Source organism: Alosa sapidissima, chromosome 18, assembly GCF_018492685.1.
Source record: "Alosa sapidissima isolate fAloSap1 chromosome 18, fAloSap1.pri, whole genome shotgun sequence".
NCBI lineage: Eukaryota > Metazoa > Chordata > Actinopteri > Clupeiformes > Clupeidae > Alosa > Alosa sapidissima.
The window spans coordinates 19,550,436-19,574,068 of record NC_055974.1 but is presented as its reverse complement, the minus strand read 5'-3'; the positions used below and the strand labels follow the sequence as shown (position 1 = coordinate 19,574,068).

At 39.5% G+C, this 23,633-nt stretch overlaps 1 protein-coding gene across 1 annotated transcript; it reads right to left on the bottom strand.

The window, feature by feature from the left end:
• Positions 1-1,525: 1,525 nt before the first annotated feature.
• LOC121690309 (mucin-5AC-like) lies at positions 1,526-21,427 on the bottom strand (the record flags this gene model as incomplete). Its single annotated transcript, XM_042070795.1, has 3 exons — positions 1,526-2,152; positions 6,152-6,685; positions 20,906-21,427. Coding segments are annotated over 3 exons (1,683 nt in total), but the record flags the coding sequence as incomplete, so codon positions are not given.
• Positions 21,428-23,633: the final 2,206 nt, after the last annotated feature.

Here is a 23,633-nt window from a genome sequence, read left to right as displayed (position 1 = left end):
TTGTTTTCTCAGTTGTAGTTGTTGGTTCATTTGTGGTTGAAGATGTTGGCTCAATTGTGGTTGTTATTACCTCAGTGGTGTTTTTTGGTTCAATTGTGGTTGGTATTGTCTCAGTTGTGGTTGAAGTTGTTGGCGCAATTGTGGTTGTTGTTGGTTCAATAGTGGTTGTTGTTGCCTCTGTTGTAATTGTTGGTTCATTTGTGGTTGAAGTTGTTGGCACAATTGTAGTTGTTCTTTGTTCAAATGAGGTTGTTGTTGCCTCAATTGTGGTTGTTGGTTCATTTGTGGTTGAAGTTGTTGCCTCAATTGTGGTTGTTTTTGGTTCAATTGATGTTGTTGCCTCTGTTGTAGTCATTGGTCCATTTGTGGTTGAAGTAATTAGCACAATTGTAGTTGTTGTTGGATCAAATGTGGTTGTTGCCTCAATTGTGGTGGTTGTCTTAATTGTGGTTGTTGCCTCAGTTGTAGTTGTTGGTTCATTTGTGGTTGCAATAGTTGGCACAATTGTGGTTGTTGTTACCTCAGTTGAAGTAGTTGGCTCAATTGTGGTTGAAGTTGTTTTCTCAGTAGTAGTTGTTGGTTCATTTGTGGTTGAAGATGTTGGCTCTATTGTGGTTGTTGGTTCATTTGTTGTTGAAGTTGTTTGCTCAGTTGTGGTTGTTGTTGGTTCAAATGTGGTTGTTGTTGCCCCAATTGTGGTTGTTGTTGTCTCAATTGTGGTTGTTGTTGCCTCAGTTGTAGTTGTTGGTTCATTTGTTGTTGAAGTAATTGGCACAATTGTGGTTGTTGTTGGCTCAGTTGTGGTTGTTGTTACCTCAGTTGAAGAAGTTGGCACAATTGTGGTTGAAGTTGTTGTCTCAGTTGTAGTTGTTGGTTCATTTGTGGTTGAAGGCGTTGCCTCAATTGTGGTTGTTTTTGGTTCAATTGTGGTGGTTGTTGCCTCAGTTGTAGTTTGTTGTTCATTTGTTTTTGAAGTAATTGGCACAATTGTTGTTGTTATTGGCTCAGTTGTGGTTGTTGTTACCTCAGTTGTAGTTTTTGGTTCATTTGTGATTGAATTTGTCATAGTTGTAGTTGTTAGCTCATTTGTGGTTGTAGTTGGCCCAGTTGTGGTTGGTGTTGGTTCATTTGTGGTCTTTGTTACCTCAAATGTGGTTGTTGTTGGTTCAATTGTTGTTTCTTCTGTTGTAGTCGTTGGTTCATTTGTGATTGAAGTTGTTTTCTCAGTTGTAGTTGTTGGTTCATTTGTGGTTGAAGATGTTGGCTCTATTGTGATTGTTGGTTCATTTGTTGTTGAAGTTGTTTGCTCAGTTGTGGTTGTTGTTGGTTCAAATGTGGTTGTTGTTGCCCCAATTGTGGTTGTTGTTGTCTCAATTGTGGTTGTTGTTGCCTCAGTTGTAGTTGTTGGTTCATTTGTTGTTGAAGTAATTGGCACAATTGTGGTTGTTGTTGGCTCAGTTGTGGTTGTTGTTACCTCAGTTGAAGTAGTTGGCTCAATTGTGGTTGACGTTGTTGTCTCAGTTGTAGTTGTTGGTTCATTTGTGATTGAAGATGTTGGCTCTATTGTGGTTGTTGGTTCATTTGTTGTTGAAGTTGTTTGCTCAGTTGTGGTTGTTGTTGGTTCAAATGTGGTTGTTGTTGCCCCAATTGTGGTTGTTGTTGTCTCAATTGTGGTTGTTGTTGCCTCAGTTGTAGGTTCATTTGTTGTTGAAGTAATTGGCACAATTGTGGTTGTTGATGGCTCAGTTGTGGTTGTTGTTACCTCAGTTGAAGTAGTTGGCTCAATTGTGGTTGAAGTTGTTGTCTCAGTTGTAGTTGTTGGTTCATTTGTGGTTGAAGATGTTGGCTCAATTGTGGTTGGTTTTACCTCAGTGGAGGTTGTTGGATCAATTGTTGTTTCTTCTGTTGTAGTCGTTGGTTCATTTGTGGTTGAAGTAGTTGGTACAATTGTGGTTGTTGTTGGTTCGGTTGTGGTTGTTGTTACCTCTGTTGTAGTCGTTGGTTCATTTGTGGTTAAAGTTGTTGGCTCAGTTGTGGTTGTTGTTACCTCAGTTGAAGTAGTTGGCTCAATTGTGGTTGAAGTTGTTGTCTCGGTTGTAGTTGTTGGTTCATTTGTGGTTGAAGATGTTGGCTCAATTGTGGTTGGTTTTACCTCAGTGGTGGTTGTTGGTTCAATTGTTGTTTCTTCTGTTGTAGTCGTTGGTTCATTTGTGGTTGAAGTAGTTGGTACAAATATTGGTTCAATTGTGGTTGTTGTTGGTTCAAATGTGGTTGTTGTTGCCCCAATTGTGGTTGTTGTTGTCTCAATTTTGGTTGTTGTTGCCTCAGTTGTTGGTTCATTTGTTGTTGAAGTAATTGGCACAATTGTGGTTGTTATTGGCTCAGTTGTGGTTGTTGTTACCTCAGTTGAAGAAGTTGGCACAATTGTGGTTGAATTTGTTATCTCAGTTGTAGTTGTTGGTTCATTTGTGGTTGAAGCCGTTGCCTCAATTGTGGTTGTTTTTGGTTCAATTGTGGTGGTTGTTGCCTCAGTTGTAGTTTGTTGTTTATTTGTGGTTGAAGTAATTGGCACAATTGTTGTTGTTGTTGGCTCAGTTGTGGTTGTTGTTACCTCAGTTGTAGTTTTTACTTCATTTGTGATTGAATTTGTCATAGTTGTAGTTGTTAGTTCATTTGTGGTTGTAGTTGGCCCAGTTGTGGTTGGTGTTGGTTCATTTGTGGTCTTTGTTACCTCAAATGTGGTTGTTGTTGGTTCAATTGTTGTTTCTTCTGTTGTAGTCGTTGGTACAATTGTGGTTGTTGTTGGTTCGGTTGTGGTTTTTGTCACCTCTGTTGTAGTCGTTGGTTCATTTGTGGTTAAAGTTGTTGGCTCAGTTGTGGTTGTTGTTACCTCAGTTGAAGTAGTTGGCTCAATTGTGGTTGAAGTTGTTGTCTCAGTTGTAGTTGTTTGTTCATTTGTGGTTGTTGTTACCTCAGTTGAAGCAGTTGGCTCAATTGTGGTTGAAGTTGTTGTCTCAGTTGTAGTTGTTGGTTCATTTGTGGTTGAAGATGTTGGCTCAATTGTGGTTGGATTTACCTCAGTGGTGGTTGTTGGTTCAATTGTTGTTTCTTCTGTTGTAGTCGTTGGTTCATTTGTGGTTGAAGTAGTTGGTACAAATGTTGGTTCAATTGTGGTTGTTGTTGGTTCAAATGTGGTTGTTGTTGCCCCAATTGTGGTTGTTGTTGTCTCAATTTTGGTTGTTGTTGCCTCAGTTGTAGTTGTTGGTTCATTTGTTGTTGAAGTAATTGGCACAATTGTGGTTGTTGTTGGCTCAATTGTGGTTGACGTTGTTGTCTCAGTTGTAGTTGTTGGTTCATTTGTGATTGAAGATTTTGGCTCTATTGTGGTTGTTGGTTCATTTGTTGTTGAAGTTGTTTGCTCAGTTGTGGTTGTTGTTGGTTCAAATGTGGTTGTTGTTGCCCCAATTGTGGTTGTTGTTGTCTCAATTGTGGTTGTTGTTGTCTCAGTTGTAGGTTCATTTGTTGTTGAAGTAATTGGCACAATTGTGGTTGTTGTTGGTTCGGTTGTGGTTGTTGTTACCTCTGTTGTAGTCGTTGGTTCATTTGTGGTTAAAGTTGTTGGCTCAGTTGTGGTTGTTGTTACCTCAGTTGAAGTAGTTGGCTCAATTGTGGTTGAAGTTGTTGTCTCAGTTGTAGTTGTTGGTTCATTTGTGGTTGAAGATGTTGGCTCAATAGTGGTTGGTTTTACCTCAGTGGTGGTTGTTGGTTCAATTGTTGTTTCTTCTGTTGTAGTCGTTGGTTCATTTGTGGTTGAAGTAGTTGGTACAAATGTTGGTTCAATTGTGGTTGTTGTTGGTTCAAATGTGGTTGTTGTTGCCCCAATTGTGGTAGTTGTTGTCTCAATTTTGGTTGTTGTTGCCTCAGTTGTAGTTGTTGGTTCATTTGTTGTTGAAGTAATTGGCACAATTGTGGTTGTTGTTGGCTCAGTTGTGGTTGTTGTTACCTCAGTTGAAGTAGTTGGCACAATTGTGGTTGAAGTTGTTGTCTCAGTTGTAGTTGTTGGTTCATTTGTGGTTAAAGATGTTGGCTCAATTGTGGATGTTATTACCTCAGTGGTGTTTTTTGTTTCAATTGTGGTTGTTGTTGCCTCAGTTGTGGTTGAAGTTGTTGGCGAAATTGTGGTTGTTGTTGGTTCAATAGTGGTTGTTGTTTTAATTGTTGGTTCATTTGTGGTTGAAGTTGTTGGCACAATTGTAGTTTGTTCAAATGAGGTTGTTGTTGCCTCAATTGTGGTTGTTGCCTCAATTGTGGTTGTTGGTTCATTTGTGGTTGGAGATGGTGTCTGAATTGTGGTTGTTGTTTCCTCAGTTGTAGGTTCATTTGTGTTTGAAGTAGTTGGTGCAATTGTGGATGTTGTTTGTTCAAATGTGGTTGTTGTTGCCTCAATTGTGGTTGTTGGTTCATTTGTGGTTGAAGTTGTTGCCTCAATTGTGGTTGTTTTTGGTTCAATTGATGTTGTTGCCTCTGTTTTAGTCATTGGTTCATTTGCGGTTGAAGTAGTTGCCACAATTGTAGTTGTTGTCTCAATTGTGGTTGTTGGTTCATTTGTGGTTGGAGATGGTGTCTGAATTGTGGTTGTTGTTTCCTCAGTTGTAGGTTCATTTGTGTTTGAAGTAGTTGGTGCAATTGTGGATGTTGTTTGTTCAAATGTGGTTGTTGTTGCCTCAATTGTGGTGGTTGTCTCAATTGTGGTTGTTGCCTCAGTTGTAGTTGTTGGTTCATTTGTGGTTGCAGTAGTTGGCACAATTGTGGTTGTTGTTACCTCAGTTGAAGTAGTTGGCTCAATTGTGGTTGAAGTTGTTGTCTCAGTTGTAGTTGTTGGTTCATTTGTGGTTGAAGATTTTGGCTCTATTGTGGTTGTTGTTTCCTCAGTGTTGGTTGTTGGTTCAATTGTGGTAGTTGTTGGTTTAAATGTTGTTGTTGCCTCAATTGTGGTTGTGTTTGTCTCAATTGTGGTAGTTGTTGCCTCAGTTGTAGTTGTTGGTTCATTTGTGGTTGCAGTAATTGGCACAATTGTGGTTGTTGTTGGCTCGGTTGTGGTTGTTGTTACCTCTGTTGTAGTCGTTGGTTCATTTGTGGTTAAAGTTGTTGGCTCAGTTGTGGTTGTTGTTACCTCAGTTGAAGTAGTTGGCTCAATTGTGGTTGAAGTTGTTGTCTCAGTTGTAGTTGTTGGTTCATTTGTGGTTGAAGATGTTGGCTCAATTGTGGTTGGTTTTACCTCAGTGGTGGTTGTTGGTTCAATTGTTGTTTCTTCTGTTGTAGTCGTTGGTTCATTTGTGGTTGAAGTAGTTGGTACAAATGTTGGTTCAATTGTGGTTGTTGTTGGTTCAAATGTGGTTGTTGTTGCCCCAATTGTGGTTGTTGTTGTCTCAATTTTGGTTGTTGTTGCCTCAGTTGTAGTTGTTGGTTCATTTGTTGTTGAAGTAATTGGCACAATTGTGGTTGTTGTTGGCTCAGTTGTGGTTGTTGTTACCTCAGTTGAAGTAGTTGGCACAATTGTGGTTGAAGTTGTTGTCTCAGTTGTAGTTGTTGGTTCATTTGTGGTTGAAGTTGTTGGCGCAATTGTAGTTGTTGTTTGTTCAAATGAGGTTGTTGTTGCCTCAATTGTGGTTGTTGCCTCAATTGTGGTTGTTGGTTCATTTGTGGTTGGAGATGTTGTCTGAATTGTGGTTGTTGTTGCCTCAGTTGTAGGTTCATTTGTGTTTGAAGTAGTTGGTGCAATTGTGGATGTTGTTTGTTCAAATGTGGTTGTTGTTGCCTCAATTGTGGTTGTTGGTTCATTTGTGGATGAAGTTGTTGCCTCAATTGTGGTTGTTTTTGGTTCAATTAATGTTGTTGCCTCTGTTGTAGTCATTGGTTCATTTGTGGTTGAAGTAGTTGGCACAATTGTAGTTGTTGTTGGATCAAATGTGGTTGTTGTTGCCTCAATTGTGGTGGTTGTCTTAATTGTGGTTGTTGCCTCAGTTGTAGTTGTTGGTTCATTTGTGGTTGCAATAGTTGGCACAATTGTGGTTGTTGTTACCTCAGTTGAAGTAGTTGGCCCAATTGTGGTTGAAGTTGTTGTCTCAGTTGTAGTTGTTGGTTCATTTGTGGTTGAAGATGTTGGCTCTATTGTGGTTGTTGGTTCATTTGTTGTTGAAGTTGTTTGCTCAGTTGTGGTTGTTGTTGGTTCATTTTTGGTTGTTGTTGCCTCAGTTGTGGTTGTTGTTGGTTCAATTGTTGTTGTTGCCTCTGTTGTAGTCGTTGGTTCATTTGTGGTTGATGTAGTTGGCACAATTGTGGTTGTTGTTGGTTCAGTTGTGGTTGAAGTAGTTGGTGCAATTGTGGTTGTTATTGGCTCAATTTTGGTTGTTGTTGCCTCAATTGTGATTGTTGGTTCATTTGTGGTTGAAGTTGTTGCCTCAATTGTGGTTGTTTTTGGATCAATTGTTGTTGCCACAGTTGTAGTTGTTGGTTCATTTGTGATTGAAGTAATTGGCACAATTGTAGTTGTTGTTGGCTCAGTTGTGGTTGTTGTTATCTCTGTTGTAGTCGTTGGTTCATTTGTGGTTGAAGTTGTTGGCTCAGTTGTGGTTGTTGTTACCTCAGTTGAAGTAATTGGCACAATTATGGTTAAAGTTGTTGTCTCAGTTGTAGTTGTTGGTTCATTTGTGGTTGAAGATGTTGGCTCAATTGTGGTTGTTGTTACCTCAGTGGTGGTTGTTGGTTCAATTGTGGTAGTTGTTGGTTTAAATGTGGTTGTTGTTGCCTCATTTGTGGTTGTTGTTGCCTCAGTTGTAGTTGTTGGTTCATTTGTGGTTGAAGTAATTGGCACAATTGTGGTTGTTGTTGGCTCAGTTCTGGTTGTTTTTGCCTCAGTTGTAGTTGTTGGTTCATTTGTGATTGAAGTTGTTGTCTCAGTTTTAGTTGTTGGTTCATTTGTGGTTGAAGTAGTTGCAATTGTGGTTGTTGTTGGTTCAATTGTTGTTGTTGTTGCCTCTGTTGTAGTCATTGATTCATTGGTGGTTGAAGTAGTTGGTGCAATTGTGGATGTTGTTTGTTCAAATGTGGTTGTTGTTGCCTCAATTGTGGTGGTTGTCTCAATTGTGGTTGTTGCCTCAGTTGTAGTTGTTGGTTCATTTGTGGTTGCAGTAGTTGGCACAATTGTGGTTGTTGTTACCTCAGTTGAAGTAGTTGGCTCAATTGTGGTTGAAGTTGTTGTCTCAGTTGTAGTTGTTGGTTCATTTGTGGTTGAAGATTTTGGCTCTATTGTGGTTGTTGTTTCCTCAGTGTTGGTTGTTGGTTCAATTGTGGTAGTTGTTGGTTTAAATGTTGTTGTTGCCTCAATTGTGGTTGTGTTTGTCTCAATTGTGGTTGTTGTTGCCTCAGTTGTAGTTGTTGGTTCATTTGTGGTTGCAGTAATTGGCACAATTGTGGTTGTTGTTGGCTCAGTTGTGGTTGTTGTTACCTCTGTTGTAGTCGTTGGTTCATTTGTGGTTAAAGTTGTTGGCTCAGTTGTGGTTGTTGTTACCTCAGTTGAAGTAGTTGGCTCAATTGTGGTTGAAGTTGTTGTCTCAGTTGTAGTTGTTGGTTCATTTGTGGTTGAAGATGTTGGCTCAATTGTGGTTGGTTTTACCTCAGTGGTGGTTGTTGGTTCAATTGTTATTTCTTCTGTTGTAGTCGTTGGTTCATTTGTGGTTGAAGTAGTTGGTACAAATGTTGGTTCAATTGTGGTTGTTGTTGGTTCAAATGTGGTTGTTGTTGCCCCAATTGTGGTTGTTGTTGTCTCAATTTTGGTTGTTGTTGCCTCAGTTGTAGTTGTTGGTTCATTTGTTGTTGAAGTAATTGGCACAATTGTGGTTGTTGTTGGCTCAGTTGTGGTTGTTGTTACCTCAGTTGAAGTAGTTGGCACAATTGTGGTTGAAGTTGTTGTCTCATTTGTAGTTGTTGGTTCATTTGTGGTTAAAGATGTTGGCTCAATTGTGGATGTTATTACCTCAGTGGTGTTTTTTGTTTCAATTGTGGTTGTTGTTGCCTCAGTTGTGGTTGAAGTTGTTGGCGCAATTGTAGTTGTTGTTTGTTCAAATGAGGTTGTTGTTGCCTCAATTGTGGTTGTTGCCTCAATTGTGGTTGTTGGTTCATTTGTGGTTGGAGATGTTGTCTGAATTGTGGTTGTTGTTGCCTCAGTTGTAGGTTCATTTGTGTTTGAAGTAGTTGGTGCAATTGTGGATGTTGTTTGTTCAAATGTGGTTGTTGTTGCCTCAATTGTGGTTGTTGGTTCATTTGTGGATGAAGTTGTTGCCTCAATTGTGGTTGTTTTTGGTTCAATTAATGTTGTTGCCTCTGTTGTAGTCATTGGTTCATTTGTGGTTGAAGTAGTTGGCACAATTGTAGTTGTTGTTGGATCAAATGTGGTTGTTGTTGCCTCAATTGTGGTGGTTGTCTTAATTGTGGTTGTTGCCTCAGTTGTAGTTGTTGGTTCATTTGTGGTTGCAATAGTTGGCACAATTGTGGTTGTTGTTACCTCAGTTGAAGTAGTTGGCCCAATTGTGGTTGAAGTTGTTGTCTCAGTTGTAGTTGTTGGTTCATTTGTGGTTGAAGATGTTGGCTCTATTGTGGTTGTTGGTTCATTTGTTGTTGAAGTTGTTTGCTCAGTTGTGGTTGTTGTTGGTTCATTTTTGGTTGTTGTTGCCTCAGTTGTGGTTGTTGTTGGTTCAATTGTTGTTGTTGCCTCTGTTGTAGTCGTTGGTTCATTTGTGGTTGATGTAGTTGGCACAATTGTGGTTGTTGTTGGTTCAGTTGTGGTTGAAGTAGTTGGTGCAATTGTGGTTGTTATTGGCTCAATTTTGGTTGTTGTTGCCTCAATTGTGATTGTTGGTTCATTTGTGGTTGAAGTTGTTGCCTCAATTGTGGTTGTTTTTGGATCAATTGTTGTTGCCACAGTTGTAGTTGTTGGTTCATTTGTGATTGAAGTAATTGGCACAATTGTAGTTGTTGTTGGCTCAGTTGTGGTTGTTGTTATCTCTGTTGTAGTCGTTGGTTCATTTGTGGTTGAAGTTGTTGGCTCAGTTGTGGTTGTTGTTACCTCAGTTGAAGTAATTGGCACAATTATGGTTAAAGTTGTTGTCTCAGTTGTAGTTGTTGGTTCATTTGTGGTTGAAGATGTTGGCTCAATTGTGGTTGTTGTTACCTCAGTGGTGGTTGTTGGTTCAATTGTGGTAGTTGTTGGTTTAAATGTGGTTGTTGTTGCCTCATTTGTGGTTGTTGTTGCCTCAGTTGTAGTTGTTGGTTCATTTGTGGTTGAAGTAATTGGCACAATTGTGGTTGTTGTTGGCTCAGTTCTGGTTGTTTTTGCCTCAGTTGTAGTTGTTGGTTCATTTGTGATTGAAGTTGTTGTCTCAGTTTTAGTTGTTGGTTCATTTGTGGTTGAAGTAGTTGCAATTGTGGTTGTTGTTGGTTCAATTGTTGTTGTTGTTGCCTCTGTTGTAGTCATTGATTCATTGGTGGTTGAAGTAGTTGGTGCAATTGTGGATGTTGTTTGTTCAAATGTGGTTGTTGTTGCCTCAATTGTGGTGGTTGTCTCAATTGTGGTTGTTGCCTCAGTTGTAGTTGTTGGTTCATTTGTGGTTGCAGTAGTTGGCACAATTGTGGTTGTTGTTACCTCAGTTGAAGTAGTTGGCTCAATTGTGGTTGAAGTTGTTGTCTCAGTTGTAGTTGTTGGTTCATTTGTGGTTGAAGATTTTGGCTCTATTGTGGTTGTTGTTTCCTCAGTGTTAGTTGTTGGTTCAATTGTGGTAGTTGTTGGTTTAAATGTTGTTGTTGCCTCAATTGTGGTTGTGTTTGTCTCAATTGTGGTTGTTGTTGCCTCAGTTGTAGTTGTTGGTTCATTTGTGGTTGCAGTAATTGGCACAATTGTGGTTGTTGTTGGCTCAGTTGTGGTTGTTGTTACCTCTGTTGTAGTCGTTGGTTCATTTGTGGTTAAAGTTGTTGGCTCAGTTGTGGTTGTTGTTACCTCAGTTGAAGTAGTTGGCTCAATTGTGGTTGAAGTTGTTGTCTCAGTTGTAGTTGTTGGTTCATTTGTGGTTGAAGATGTTGGCTCAATTGTGGTTGGTTTTACCTCAGTGGTGGTTGTTGGTTCAATTGTTATTTCTTCTGTTGTAGTCGTTGGTTCATTTGTGGTTGAAGTAGTTGGTACAAATGTTGGTTCAATTGTGGTTGTTGTTGGTTCAAATGTGGTTGTTGTTGCCCCAATTGTGGTTGTTGTTGTCTCAATTTTGGTTGTTGTTGCCTCAGTTGTAGTTGTTGGTTCATTTGTTGTTGAAGTAATTGGCACAATTGTGGTTGTTTTTGGCTCAGTTGTGGTTGTTGTTACCTCAGTTGAAGTAGTTGGCACAATTGTGGTTGAAGTTGTTGTCTCAGTTGTAGTTGTTGGTTCATTTGTGGTTAAAGATGTTGGCTCAATTGTGTATGTTATTACCTCAGTGGTGTTTTTTGTTTCAATTGTGGTTGTTGTTGCCTCAGTTGTGGTTGAAGTTGTTGGCGCAATTGTAGTTGTTGTTTGTTCAAATGAGGTTGTTGTTGCCTCAATTGTGGTTGTTGCCTCAATTGTGGTTGTTGGTTCATTTGTGGTTGGAGATGTTGTCTGAATTGTGGTTGTTGTTGCCTCAGTTGTAGGTTCATTTGTGTTTGAAGTAGTTGGTGCAATTGTGGATGTTGTTTGTTCAAATGTGGTTGTTGTTGCCTCAATTGTGGTTGTTGGTTCATTTGTGGATGAAGTTGTTGCCTCAATTGTGGTTGTTTTTGGTTCAATTAATGTTGTTGCCTCTGTTGTAGTCATTGGTTCATTTGTGGTTGAAGTAGTTGGCACAATTGTAGTTGTTGTTGGATCAAATGTGGTTGTTGTTGCCTCAATTGTGGTGGTTGTCTTAATTGTGGTTGTTGCCTCAGTTGTAGTTGTTGGTTCATTTGTGGTTGCAATAGTTGGCACAATTGTGGTTGTTGTTACCTCAGTTGAAGTAGTTGGCCCAATTGTGGTTGAAGTTGTTGTCTCAGTTGTAGTTGTTGGTTCATTTGTGGTTGAAGATGTTGGCTCTATTGTGGTTGTTGGTTCATTTGTTGTTGAAGTTGTTTGCTCAGTTGTGGTTGTTGTTGGTTCATTTTTGGTTGTTGTTGCCTCAATTGTGGTTGTTGTTGGTTCAATTGTTGTTGTTGCCTCTGTTGTAGTCGTTGGTTCATTTGTGGTTGATGTAGTTGGCACAATTGTGGTTGTTGTTGGTTCAGTTGTGGTTGTTGTTACCTCAGTTGAAGTAGTTGGCTTAATTGTGGTTGTTGTTGCCTCAGTTGTCGTTGATAGTTCATTTGTGGTTGAAGTACTTGGCGCAATTGTCGTTTTTGTTGGTTCAATTGTGGCTGTTGTTGGTTCAATTGTTGTTGTTGTTTGTTGAAATGTTGTTGTTGTTGCTTCTGTTGTACTCGTTGGTTCATTTATGGTTGAAGTAGTTGGTACAATTGTGGTTGTTGTTAGATCAATTTTGGTTGTTGTTGCATCAATTGTGGTCGTTGGTTCATTTGTGGTTGAAGTTGTTGCCTCAATTGTGGTAGTTTTTGGTTCAATTGTGGTGGTTGTTGCCTCAGTTGTAGTTGTTGGTTCATTTGTGGTTGAAGTAATTGGCACAATTGTTGTTGTTGTTGGCTCAGTTGTGGTTGTTGTTACCTCAGTTGTAGTTTTTAGTTCATTTGTGATTGAATTTGTCTTAGTTGTAGTTGTTAGTTCATTTGTGGTTGTAGTTGGCCCAGGTGTGGTTGGTGTTGGTTCATTTGTGGTCTTTGTTACCTCAAATGTGGTTGCTGTTGGTTCAATTGTTGTTTCTTCTGTTGTAGTCGTTGGTTCATTTGTGGTTGAAGTAGTTGGTACAATTGTGGTTGTTGTTGGTTCGGTTGTGGTTGTTGTTACCTCTGTTGTAGTCGTTGGTTCATTTGTGGTTAAAGTTGTTGGCTCAGTTGTGGTTGTTGTTACCTCAGTTGAAGTAGTTAGCTCAATTGTGGTTGAAGTTGTTGTCTCAGTTGTAGTTGTTGGTTCATTTGTGGTTGAAGATGTTGGCTCAATTGTGGTTGGTTTTACCTCAGTGGTGGTTGTTGGTTCAATTGTGGTTGTTGTTGGTTCAAATGTGGTTGTTGTTGCCCCAATTGTGGTTGTTGTTGTCTCAATTGTGGTTGTTGTTGCCTCATTTGTAGTTGTTGGTTCATTTGTGGTTAAAGATGTTGGCTCAATTGTGGTTGGTTTTACCTCAGTGGTGGTTGTTGGTTCAATTGTTATTTCTTCTGTTGTAGTCGTTGGTTCATTTGTGGTTGAAGTAGTTGGTACAAATGTTGGTTCAATTGTGGTTGTTGTTGGTTCAAATGTGGTTGTTGTTGCCCCAATTGTGGTTGTTGTTGTCTCAATTTTGGTTGTTGTTGCCTCAGTTGTAGTTGTTGGTTCATTTGTTGTTGAAGTAATTGGCACAATTGTGGTTGTTTTTGGCTCAGTTGTGGTTGTTGTTACCTCAGTTGAAGTAGTTGGCACAATTGTGGTTGAAGTTGTTGTCTCAGTTGTAGTTGTTGGTTCATTTGTGGTTAAAGATGTTGGCTCAATTGTGGATGTTATTACCTCAGTGGTGTTTTTTGTTTCAATTGTGGTTGTTGTTGCCTCAGTTGTGGTTGAAGTTGTTGGCGCAATTGTAGTTGTTGTTTGTTCAAATGAGGTTGTTGTTGCCTCAATTGTGGTTGTTGCCTCAATTGTGGTTGTTGGTTCATTTGTGGTTGGAGATGTTGTCTGAATTGTGGTTGTTGTTGCCTCAGTTGTAGGTTCATTTGTGTTTGAAGTAGTTGGTGCAATTGTGGATGTTGTTTGTTCAAATGTGGTTGTTGTTGCCTCAATTGTGGTTGTTGGTTCATTTGTGGATGAAGTTGTTGCCTCAATTGTGGTTGTTTTTGGTTCAATTAATGTTGTTGCCTCTGTTGTAGTCATTGGTTCATTTGTGGTTGAAGTAGTTGGCACAATTGTAGTTGTTGTTGGATCAAATGTGGTTGTTGTTGCCTCAATTGTGGTGGTTGTCTTAATTGTGGTTGTTGCCTCAGTTGTAGTTGTTGGTTCATTTATGGTTGCAATAGTTGGCACAATTGTGGTTGTTGTTACCTCAGTTGAAGTAGTTGGCCCAATTGTGGTTGAAGTTGTTGTCTCAGTTGTAGTTGTTGGTTCATTTGTGGTTGAAGATGTTGGCTCTATTGTGGTTGTTGGTTCATTTGTTGTTGAAGTTGTTTGCTCAGTTGTGGTTGTTGTTGGTTCATTTTTGGTTGTTGTTGCCTCAATTGTGGTTGTTGTTGGTTCAATTGTTGTTGTTGCCTCTGTTGTAGTCGTTGGTTCATTTGTGGTTGATGTAGTTGGCACAATTGTGGTTGTTGTTGGTTCAGTTGTGGTTGTTGTTACCTCAGTTGAAGTAGTTGGCTCAATTGTGGTTGTTGTTGCCTCAGTTGTCGTTGATAGTTCATTTGTGGTTGAAGTACTTGGCGCAATTGTCGTTTTTGTTGGTTCAATTGTGGCTGTTGTTGGTTCAATTGTTGTTGTTGTTTGTTGAAATGTTGTTGTTGTTGCTTCTGTTGTACTCGTTGGTTCATTTATGGTTGAAGTAGTTGGTACAATTGTGGTTGTTGTTAGATCAATTTTGGTTGTTGTTGCATCAATTGTGGTCGTTGGTTCATTTGTGGTTGAAGTTGTTGCCTCAATTGTGGTAGTTTTTGGTTCAATTGTGGTGGTTGTTGCCTCAGTTGTAGTTGTTGGTTCATTTGTGGTTGAAGTAATTGGCACAATTGTTGTTGTTGTTGGCTCAGTTGTGGTTGTTGTTACCTCAGTTGTAGTTTTTAGTTCATTTGTGATTGAATTTGTCTTAGTTGTAGTTGTTAGTTCATTTGTGGTTGTAGTTGGCCCAGGTGTGGTTGGTGTTGGTTCATTTGTGGTCTTTGTTACCTCAAATGTGGTTGCTGTTGGTTCAATTGTTGTTTCTTCTGTTGTAGTCGTTGGTTCATTTGTGGTTGAAGTAGTTGGTACAATTGTGGTTGTTGTTGGTTCGGTTGTGGTTGTTGTTACCTCTGTTGTAGTCGTTGGTTCATTTGTGGTTAAAGTTGTTGGCTCAGTTGTGGTTGTTGTTACCTCAGTTGAAGTAGTTAGCTCAATTGTGGTTGAAGTTGTTGTCTCAGTTGTAGTTGTTGGTTCATTTGTGGTTGAAGATGTTGGCTCAATTGTGGTTGGTTTTACCTCAGTGGTGGTTGTTGGTTCAATTGTGGTTGTTGTTGGTTCAAATGTGGTTGTTGTTGCCCCAATTGTGGTTGTTGTTGTCTCAATTGTGGTTGTTGTTGCCTCATTTGTAGTTGTTGGTTCATTTGTGGTTAAAGATGTTGGCTCAATTGTGGATGTTATTACCTCAGTGGTGTTTTTTGTTTCAATTGTGGTTGTTGTTGCCTCAGTTGTGGTTGAAGTTGTTGGCGCAATTGTAGTTGTTGTTTGTTCAAATGAGGTTGTTGTTGCCTCAATTGTGGTTGTTGCCTCAATTGTGGTTGTTGGTTCATTTGTGGTTGGAGATGTTGTCTGAATTGTGGTTGTTGTTGCCTCAGTTGTAGGTTCATTTGTGTTTGAAGTAGTTGGTGCAATTGTGGATGTTGTTTGTTCAAATGTGGTTGTTGTTGCCTCAATTGTGGTTGTTGGTTCATTTGTGGATGAAGTTGTTGCCTCAATTGTGGTTGTTTTTGGTTCAATTAATGTTGTTGCCTCTGTTGTAGTCATTGGTTCATTTGTGGTTGAAGTAGTTGGCACAATTGTAGTTGTTGTTGGATCAAATGTGGTTGTTGTTGCCTCAATTGTGGTGGTTGTCTTAATTGTGGTTGTTGCCTCAGTTGTAGTTGTTGGTTCATTTGTGGTTGCAATAGTTGGCACAATTGTGGTTGTTGTTACCTCAGTTGAAGTAGTTGGCCCAATTGTGGTTGAAGTTGTTGTCTCAGTTGTAGTTGTTGGTTCATTTGTGGTTGAAGATGTTGGCTCTATTGTGGTTGTTGGTTCATTTGTTGTTGAAGTTGTTTGCTCAGTTGTGGTTGTTGTTGGTTCATTTTTGGTTGTTGTTGCCTCAATTGTGGTTGTTGTTGGTTCAATTGTTGTTGTTGCCTCTGTTGTAGTCGTTGGTTCATTTGTGGTTGATGTAGTTGGCACAATTGTGGTTGTTGTTGGTTCAGCTGTGGTTGTTGTTACCTCAGTTGAAGTAGTTGGCTCAATTGTGGTTGTTGTTGCCTCAGTTGTCGTTGATAGTTCATTTGTGGTTGAAGTACTTGGCGCAATTGTCGTTTTTGTTGGTTCAATTGTGGCTGTTGTTGGTTCAATTGTTGTTGTTGTTTGTTGAAATGTTGTTGTTGTTGCTTCTGTTGTACTCGTTGGTTCATTTATGGTTGAAGTAGTTGGTACAATTGTGGTTGTTGTTAGATCAATTTTGGTTGTTGTTGCATCAATTGTGGTCGTTGGTTCATTTGTGGTTGAAGTTGTTGCCTCAATTGTGGTAGTTTTTGGTTCAATTGTGGTGGTTGTTGCCTCAGTTGTAGTTGTTGGTTCATTTGTGGTTGAAGTAATTGGCACAATTGTTGTTGTTGTTGGCTCAGTCGTGGTTGTTGTTACCTCAGTTGTAGTTTTTAGTTCATTTGTGATTGAATTTGTCTTAGTTGTAGTTGTTAGTTCATTTGTGGTTGTAGTTGGCCCAGGTGTGGTTGGTGTTGGTTCATTTGTGGTCTTTGTTACCTCAAATGTGGTTGCTGTTGGTTCAATTGTTGTTTCTTCTGTTGTAGTCGTTGGTTCATTTGTGGTTGAAGTAGTTGGTACAATTGTGGTTGTTGTTGGTTCGGTTGTGGTTGTTGTTACCTCTGTTGTAGTCGTTGGTTCATTTGTGGTTAAAGTTGTTGGCTCAGTTGTGGTTGTTGTTACCTCAGTTGAAGTAGTTAGCTCAATTGTGGTTGAAGTTGTTGTCTCAGTTGTAGTTGTTGGTTCATTTGTGGTTGAAGATGTTGGCTCAATTGTGGTTGGTTTTACCTCAGTGGTGGTTGTTGGTTCAATTGTGGTTGTTGTTGGTTCAAATGTGGTTGTTGTTGCCCCAATTGTGGTTGTTGTTGTCTCAATTGTGGTTGTTGTTGCCTCATTTGTAGTTGTTGGTTCATTTGTGGTTAAAGATGTTGGCTCAATTGTGGTTGGTTTTACCTCAGTGGTGGTTGTTGGTTCAATTGTTATTTCTTCTGTTGTAGTCGTTGGTTCATTTGTGGTTGAAGTAGTTGGTACAAATGTTGGTTCAATTGTGGTTGTTGTTGGTTCAAATGTGGTTGTTGTTGCCCCAATTGTGGTTGTTGTTGTCTCAATTTTGGTTGTTGTTGCCTCAGTTGTAGTTGTTGGTTCATTTGTTGTTGAAGTAATTGGCACAATTGTGGTTGTTTTTGGCTCAGTTGTGGTTGTTGTTACCTCAGTTGAAGTAGTTGGCACAATTGTGGTTGAAGTTGTTGTCTCAGTTGTAGTTGTTGGTTCATTTGTGGTTAAAGATGTTGGCTCAATTGTGGATGTTATTACCTCAGTGGTGTTTTTTGTTTCAATTGTGGTTGTTGTTGCCTCAGTTGTGGTTGAAGTTGTTGGCGCAATTGTAGTTGTTGTTTGTTCAAATGAGGTTGTTGTTGCCTCAATTGTGGTTGTTGCCTCAATTGTGGTTGTTGGTTCATTTGTGGTTGGAGATGTTGTCTGAATTGTGGTTGTTGTTGCCTCAGTTGTAGGTTCATTTGTGTTTGAAGTAGTTGGTGCAATTGTGGATGTTGTTTGTTCAAATGTGGTTGTTGTTGCCTCAATTGTGGTTGTTGGTTCATTTGTGGATGAAGTTGTTGCCTCAATTGTGGTTGTTTTTGGTTCAATTAATGTTGTTGCCTCTGTTGTAGTCATTGGTTCATTTGTGGTTGAAGTAGTTGGCACAATTGTAGTTGTTGTTGGATCAAATGTGGTTGTTGTTGCCTCAATTGTGGTGGTTGTCTTAATTGTGGTTGTTGCCTCAGTTGTAGTTGTTGGTTCATTTGTGGTTGCAATAGTTGGCACAATTGTGGTTGTTGTTACCTCAGTTGAAGTAGTTGGCCCAATTGTGGTTGAAGTTGTTGTCTCAGTTGTAGTTGTTGGTTCATTTGTGGTTGAAGTTGTTTGCTCAGTTGTGGTTGTTGTTGGTTCATTTTTGGTTGTTGTTGCCTCAATTGTGGTTGTTGTTGGTTCAATTGTTGTTGTTGCCTCTGTTGTAGTCGTTGGTTCATTTGTGGTTGATGTAGTTGGCACAATTGTGGTTGTTGTTGGTTCAGTTGTGGTTGTTGTTACCTCAGTTGAAGTAGTTGGCTCAATTGTGGTTGTTGTTGCCTCAGTTGTCGTTGATAGTTCATTTGTGGTTGAAGTACTTGGCGCAATTGTCGTTTTTGTTGGTTCAATTGTGGCTGTTGTTGGTTCAATTGTTGTTGTTGTTTGTTGAAATGTTGTTGTTGTTGCTTCTGTTGTACTCGTTGGTTCATTTATGGTTGAAGTAGTTGGTACAATTGTGGTTGTTGTTAGATCAATTTTGGTTGTTGTTGCATCAATTGTGGTCGTTGGTTCATTTGTGGTTGAAGTTGTTGCCTCAATTGTGGTAGTTTTTGGTTCAATTGTGGTGGTTGTTGCCTCAGTTGTAGTTGTTGGTTCATTTGTGGTTGAAGTAATTGGCACAATTGTTGTTGTTGTTGGCTCAGTTGTGGTTGTTGTTACCTCAGTTGTAGTTTTTAGTTCATTTGTGATTGAATTTGTCTTAGTTGTAGTTGTTAGTTCATTTGTGGTTGTAGTTGGCCCAGGTGTGGTTGGTGTTGGTTCATTTGTGGTCTTTGTTACCTCAAATGTGGTTGCTGTTGGTTCAATTGTTGTTTCTTCTGTTGTAGTCGTTGGTTCATTTGTGGTTGAAGTAGTTGGTACAATTGTGGTTGTTGTTGGTTCGGTTGTGGTTGTTGTTACCTCTGTTGTAGTCGTTGGTTCATTTGTGGTTAAAGTTGTTGGCTCAGTTGTGGTTGTTGTTACCTCAGTTGAAGTAGTTAGCTCAATTGTGGTTGAAGTTGTTGTCTCAGTTGTAGTTGTTGGTTCATTTGTGGTTGAAGATGTTGGCTCAATTGTGGTTGGTTTTACCTCAGTGGTGGTTGTTGGTTCAATTGTGGTTGTTGTTGGTTCAAATGTGGTTGTTGTTGCCCCAATTGTGGTTGTTGTTGTCTCAATTGTGGTTGTTGTTGCCTCATTTGTAGTTGTTGGTTCATTTGTGGTTAAAGATGTTGGCTCAATTGTGGATGTTATTACCTCAGTGGTGTTTTTTGTTTCAATTGTGGTTGTTGTTGCCTCAGTTGTGGTTGAAGTTGTTGGCGCAATTGTAGTTGTTGTTTGTTCAAATGAGGTTGTTGTTGCCTCAATTGTGGTTGTTGCCTCAATTGTGGTTGTTGGTTCATTTGTGGTTGGAGATGTTGTCTGAATTGTGGTTGTTGTTGCCTCAGTTGTAGGTTCATTTGTGTTTGAAGTAGTTGGTGCAATTGTGGATGTTGTTTGTTCAAATGTGGTTGTTGTTGCCTCAATTGTGGTTGTTGGTTCATTTGTGGATGAAGTTGTTGCCTCAATTGTGGTTGTTTTTGGTTCAATTAATGTTGTTGCCTCTGTTGTAGTCATTGGTTCATTTGTGGTTGAAGTAGTTGGCACAATTGTAGTTGTTGTTGGATCAAATGTGGTTGTTGTTGCCTCAATTGTGGTGGTTGTCTTAATTGTGGTTGTTGCCTCAGTTGTAGTTGTTGGTTCATTTGTGGTTGCAATAGTTGGCACAATTGTGGTTGTTGTTACCTCAGTTGAAGTAGTTGGCCCAATTGTGGTTGAAGTTGTTGTCTCAGTTGTAGTTGTTGGTTCATTTGTGGTTGAAGATGTTGGCTCTATTGTGGTTGTTGGTTCATTTGTTGTTGAAGTTGTTTGCTCAGTTGTGGTTGTTGTTGGTTCATTTTTGGTTGTTGTTGCCTCAATTGTGGTTGTTGTTGGTTCAATTGTTGTTGTTGCCTCTGTTGTAGTCGTTGGTTCATTTGTGGTTGATGTAGTTGGCACAATTGTGGTTGTTGTTGGTTCAGCTGTGGTTGTTGTTACCTCAGTTGAAGTAGTTGGCTCAATTGTGGTTGTTGTTGCCTCAGTTGTCGTTGATAGTTCATTTGTGGTTGAAGTACTTGGCGCAATTGTCGTTTTTGTTGGTTCAATTGTGGCTGTTGTTGGTTCAATTGTTGTTGTTGTTTGTTGAAATGTTGTTGTTGTTGCTTCTGTTGTACTCGTTGGTTCATTTATGGTTGAAGTAGTTGGTACAATTGTGGTTGTTGTTAGATCAATTTTGGTTGTTGTTGCATCAATTGTGGTCGTTGGTTCATTTGTGGTTGAAGTTGTTGCCTCAATTGTGGTAGTTTTTGGTTCAATTGTGGTGGTTGTTGCCTCAGTTGTAGTTGTTGGTTCATTTGTGGTTGAAGTAATTGGCACAATTGTTGTTGTTGTTGGCTCAGTTGTGGTTGTTGTTACCTCAGTTGTAGTTTTTAGTTCATTTGTGATTGAATTTGTCTTAGTTGTAGTTGTTAGTTCATTTGTGGTTGTAGTTGGCCCAGGTGTGGTTGGTGTTGGTTCATTTGTGGTCTTTGTTACCTCAAATGTGGTTGCTGTTGGTTCAATTGTTGTTTCTTCTGTTGTAGTCGTTGGTTCATTTGTGGTTGAAGTAGTTGGTACAATTGTGGTTGTTGTTGGTTCGGTTGTGGTTGTTGTTACCTCTGTTGTAGTCGTTGGTTCATTTGTGGTTAAAGTTGTTGGCTCAGTTGTGGTTGTTGTTACCTCAGTTGAAGTAGTTAGCTCAATTGTGGTTGAAGTTGTTGTCTCAGTTGTAGTTGTTGGTTCATTTGTGGTTGAAGATGTTGGCTCAATTGTGGTTGGTTTTACCTCAGTGGTGGTTGTTGGTTCAATTGTGGTTGTTGTTGGTTCAAATGTGGTTGTTGTTGCCCCAATTGTGGTTGTTGTTGTCTCAATTGTGGTTGTTGTTGCCTCATTTGTAGTTGTTGGTTCATTTGTGGTTAAAGATGTTGGCTCAATTGTGGTTGGTTTTACCTCAGTGGTGGTTGTTGGTTCAATTGTTATTTCTTCTGTTGTAGTCGTTGGTTCATTTGTGGTTGAAGTAGTTGGTACAAATGTTGGTTCAATTGTGGTTGTTGTTGGTTCAAATGTGGTTGTTGTTGCCCCAATTGTGGTTGTTGTTGTCTCAATTTTGGTTGTTGTTGCCTCAGTTGTAGTTGTTGGTTCATTTGTTGTTGAAGTAATTGGCACAATTGTGGTTGTTTTTGGCTCAGTTGTGGTTGTTGTTACCTCAGTTGAAGTAGTTGGCACAATTGTGGTTGAAGTTGTTGTCTCAGTTGTAGTTGTTGGTTCATTTGTGGTTAAAGATGTTGGCTCAATTGTGGATGTTATTACCTCAGTGGTGTTTTTTGTTTCAATTGTGGTTGTTGTTGCCTCAGTTGTGGTTGAAGTTGTTGGCGCAATTGTAGTTGTTGTTTGTTCAAATGAGGTTGTTGTTGCCTCAATTGTGGTTGTTGCCTCAATTGTGGTTGTTGGTTCATTTGTGGTTGGAGATGTTGTCTGAATTGTGGTTGTTGTTGCCTCAGTTGTAGGTTCATTTGTGTTTGAAGTAGTTGGTGCAATTGTGGATGTTGTTTGTTCAAATGTGGTTGTTGTTGCCTCAATTGTGGTTGTTGGTTCATTTGTGGATGAAGTTGTTGCCTCAATTGTGGTTGTTTTTGGTTCAATTAATGTTGTTGCCTCTGTTGTAGTCATTGGTTCATTTGTGGTTGAAGTAGTTGGCACAATTGTAGTTGTTGTTGGATCAAATGTGGTTGTTGTTGCCTCAATTGTGGTGGTTGTCTTAATTGTGGTTGTTGCCTCAGTTGTAGTTGTTGGTTCATTTGTGGTTGCAATAGTTGGCACAATTGTGGTTGTTGTTACCTCAGTTGAAGTAGTTGGCCCAATTGTGGTTGAAGTTGTTGTCTCAGTTGTAGTTGTTGGTTCATTTGTGGTTGAAGATGTTGGCTCTATTGTGGTTGTTGGTTCATTTGTTGTTGAAGTTGTTTGCTCAGTTGTGGTTGTTGTTGGTTCATTTTTGGTTGTTGTTGCCTCAATTGTGGTTGTTGTTGGTTCAATTGTTGTTGTTGCCTCTGTTGTAGTCGTTGGTTCATTTGTGGTTGATGTAGTTGGCACAATTGTGGTTGTTGTTGGTTCAGCTGTGGTTGTTGTTACCTCAGTTGAAGTAGTTGGCTCAATTGTGGTTGTTGTTGCCTCAGTTGTCGTTGATAGTTCATTTGTGGTTGAAGTACTTGGCGCAATTGTCGTTTTTGTTGGTTCAATTGTGGCTGTTGTTGGTTCAATTGTTGTTGTTGTTTGTTGAAATGTTGTTGTTGTTGCTTCTGTTGTACTCGTTGGTTCATTTATGGTTGAAGTAGTTGGTACAATTGTGGTTGTTGTTAGATCAATTTTGGTTGTTGTTGCATCAATTGTGGTCGTTGGTTCATTTGTGGTTGAAGTTGTTGCCTCAATTGTGGTAGTTTTTGGTTCAATTGTGGTGGTTGTTGCCTCAGTTGTAGTTGTTGGTTCATTTGTGGTTGAAGTAATTGGCACAATTGTTGTTGTTGTTGGCTCAGTTGTGGTTGTTGTTACCTCAGTTGTAGTTTTTAGTTCATTTGTGATTGAATTTGTCTTAGTTGTAGTTGTTAGTTCATTTGTGGTTGTAGTTGGCCCAGGTGTGGTTGGTGTTGGTTCATTTGTGGTCTTTGTTACCTCAAATGTGGTTGCTGTTGGTTCAATTGTTGTTTCTTCTGTTGTAGTCGTTGGTTCATTTGTGGTTGAAGTAGTTGGTACAATTGTGGTTGTTGTTGGTTCGGTTGTGGTTGTTGTTACCTCTGTTGTAGTCGTTGGTTCATTTGTGGTTAAAGTTGTTGGCTCAGTTGTGGTTGTTGTTACCTCAGTTGAAGTAGTTAGCTCAATTGTGGTTGAAGTTGTTGTCTCAGTTGTAGTTGTTGGTTCATTTGTGGTTGAAGATGTTGGCTCAATTGTGGTTGGTTTTACCTCAGTGGTGGTTGTTGGTTCAATTGTGGTTGTTGTTGGTTCAAATGTGGTTGTTGTTGCCCCAATTGTGGTTGTTGTTGTCTCAATTGTGGTTGTTGTTGCCTCATTTGTAGTTGTTGGTTCATTTGTGGTTAAAGATGTTGGCTCAATTGTGGTTGGTTTTACCTCAGTGGTGGTTGTTGGTTCAATTGTTATTTCTTCTGTTGTAGTCGTTGGTTCATTTGTGGTTGAAGTAGTTGGTACAAATGTTGGTTCAATTGTGGTTGTTGTTGGTTCAAATGTGGTTGTTGTTGCCCCAATTGTGGTTGTTGTTGTCTCAATTTTGGTTGTTGTTGCCTCAGTTGTAGTTGTTGGTTCATTTGTTGTTGAAGTAATTGGCACAATTGTGGTTGTTTTTGGCTCAGTTGTGGTTGTTGTTACCTCAGTTGAAGTAGTTGGCACAATTGTGGTTGAAGTTGTTGTCTCAGTTGTAGTTGTTGGTTCATTTGTGGTTAAAGATGTTGGCTCAATTGTGGATGTTATTACCTCAGTGGTGTTTTTTGTTTCAATTGTGGTTGTTGTTGCCTCAGTTGTGGTTGAAGTTGTTGGCGCAATTGTAGTTGTTGTTTGTTCAAATGAGGTTGTTGTTGCCTCAATTGTGGTTGTTGCCTCAATTGTGGTTGTTGGTTCATTTGTGGTTGGAGATGTTGTCTGAATTGTGGTTGTTGTTGCCTCAGTTGTAGGTTCATTTGTGTTTGAAGTAGTTGGTGCAATTGTGGATGTTGTTTGTTCAAATGTGGTTGTTGTTGCCTCAATTGTGGTTGTTGGTTCATTTGTGGATGAAGTTGTTGCCTCAATTGTGGTTGTTTTTGGTTCAATTAATGTTGTTGCCTCTGTTGTAGTCATTGGTTCATTTGTGGTTGAAGTAGTTGGCACAATTGTAGTTGTTGTTGGATCAAATGTGGTTGTTGTTGCCTCAATTGTGGTGGTTGTCTTAATTGTGGTTGTTGCCTCAGTTGTAGTTGTTGGTTCATTTGTGGTTGCAATAGTTGGCACAATTGTGGTTGTTGTTACCTCAGTTGAAGTAGTTGGCCCAATTGTGGTTGAAGTTGTTGTCTCAGTTGTAGTTGTTGGTTCATTTGTGGTTGAAGATGTTGGCTCTATTGTGGTTGTTGGTTCATTTGTTGTTGAAGTTGTTTGCTCAGTTGTGGTTGTTGTTGGTTCATTTTTGGTTGTTGTTGCCTCAATTGTGGTTGTTGTTGGTTCAATTGTTGTTGTTGCCTCTGTTGTAGTCGTTGGTTCATTTGTGGTTGATGTAGTTGGCACAATTGTGGTTGTTGTTGGTTCAGTTGTGGTTGTTGTTACCTCAGTTGAAGTAGTTGGCTCAATTGTGGTTGTTGTTGCCTCAGTT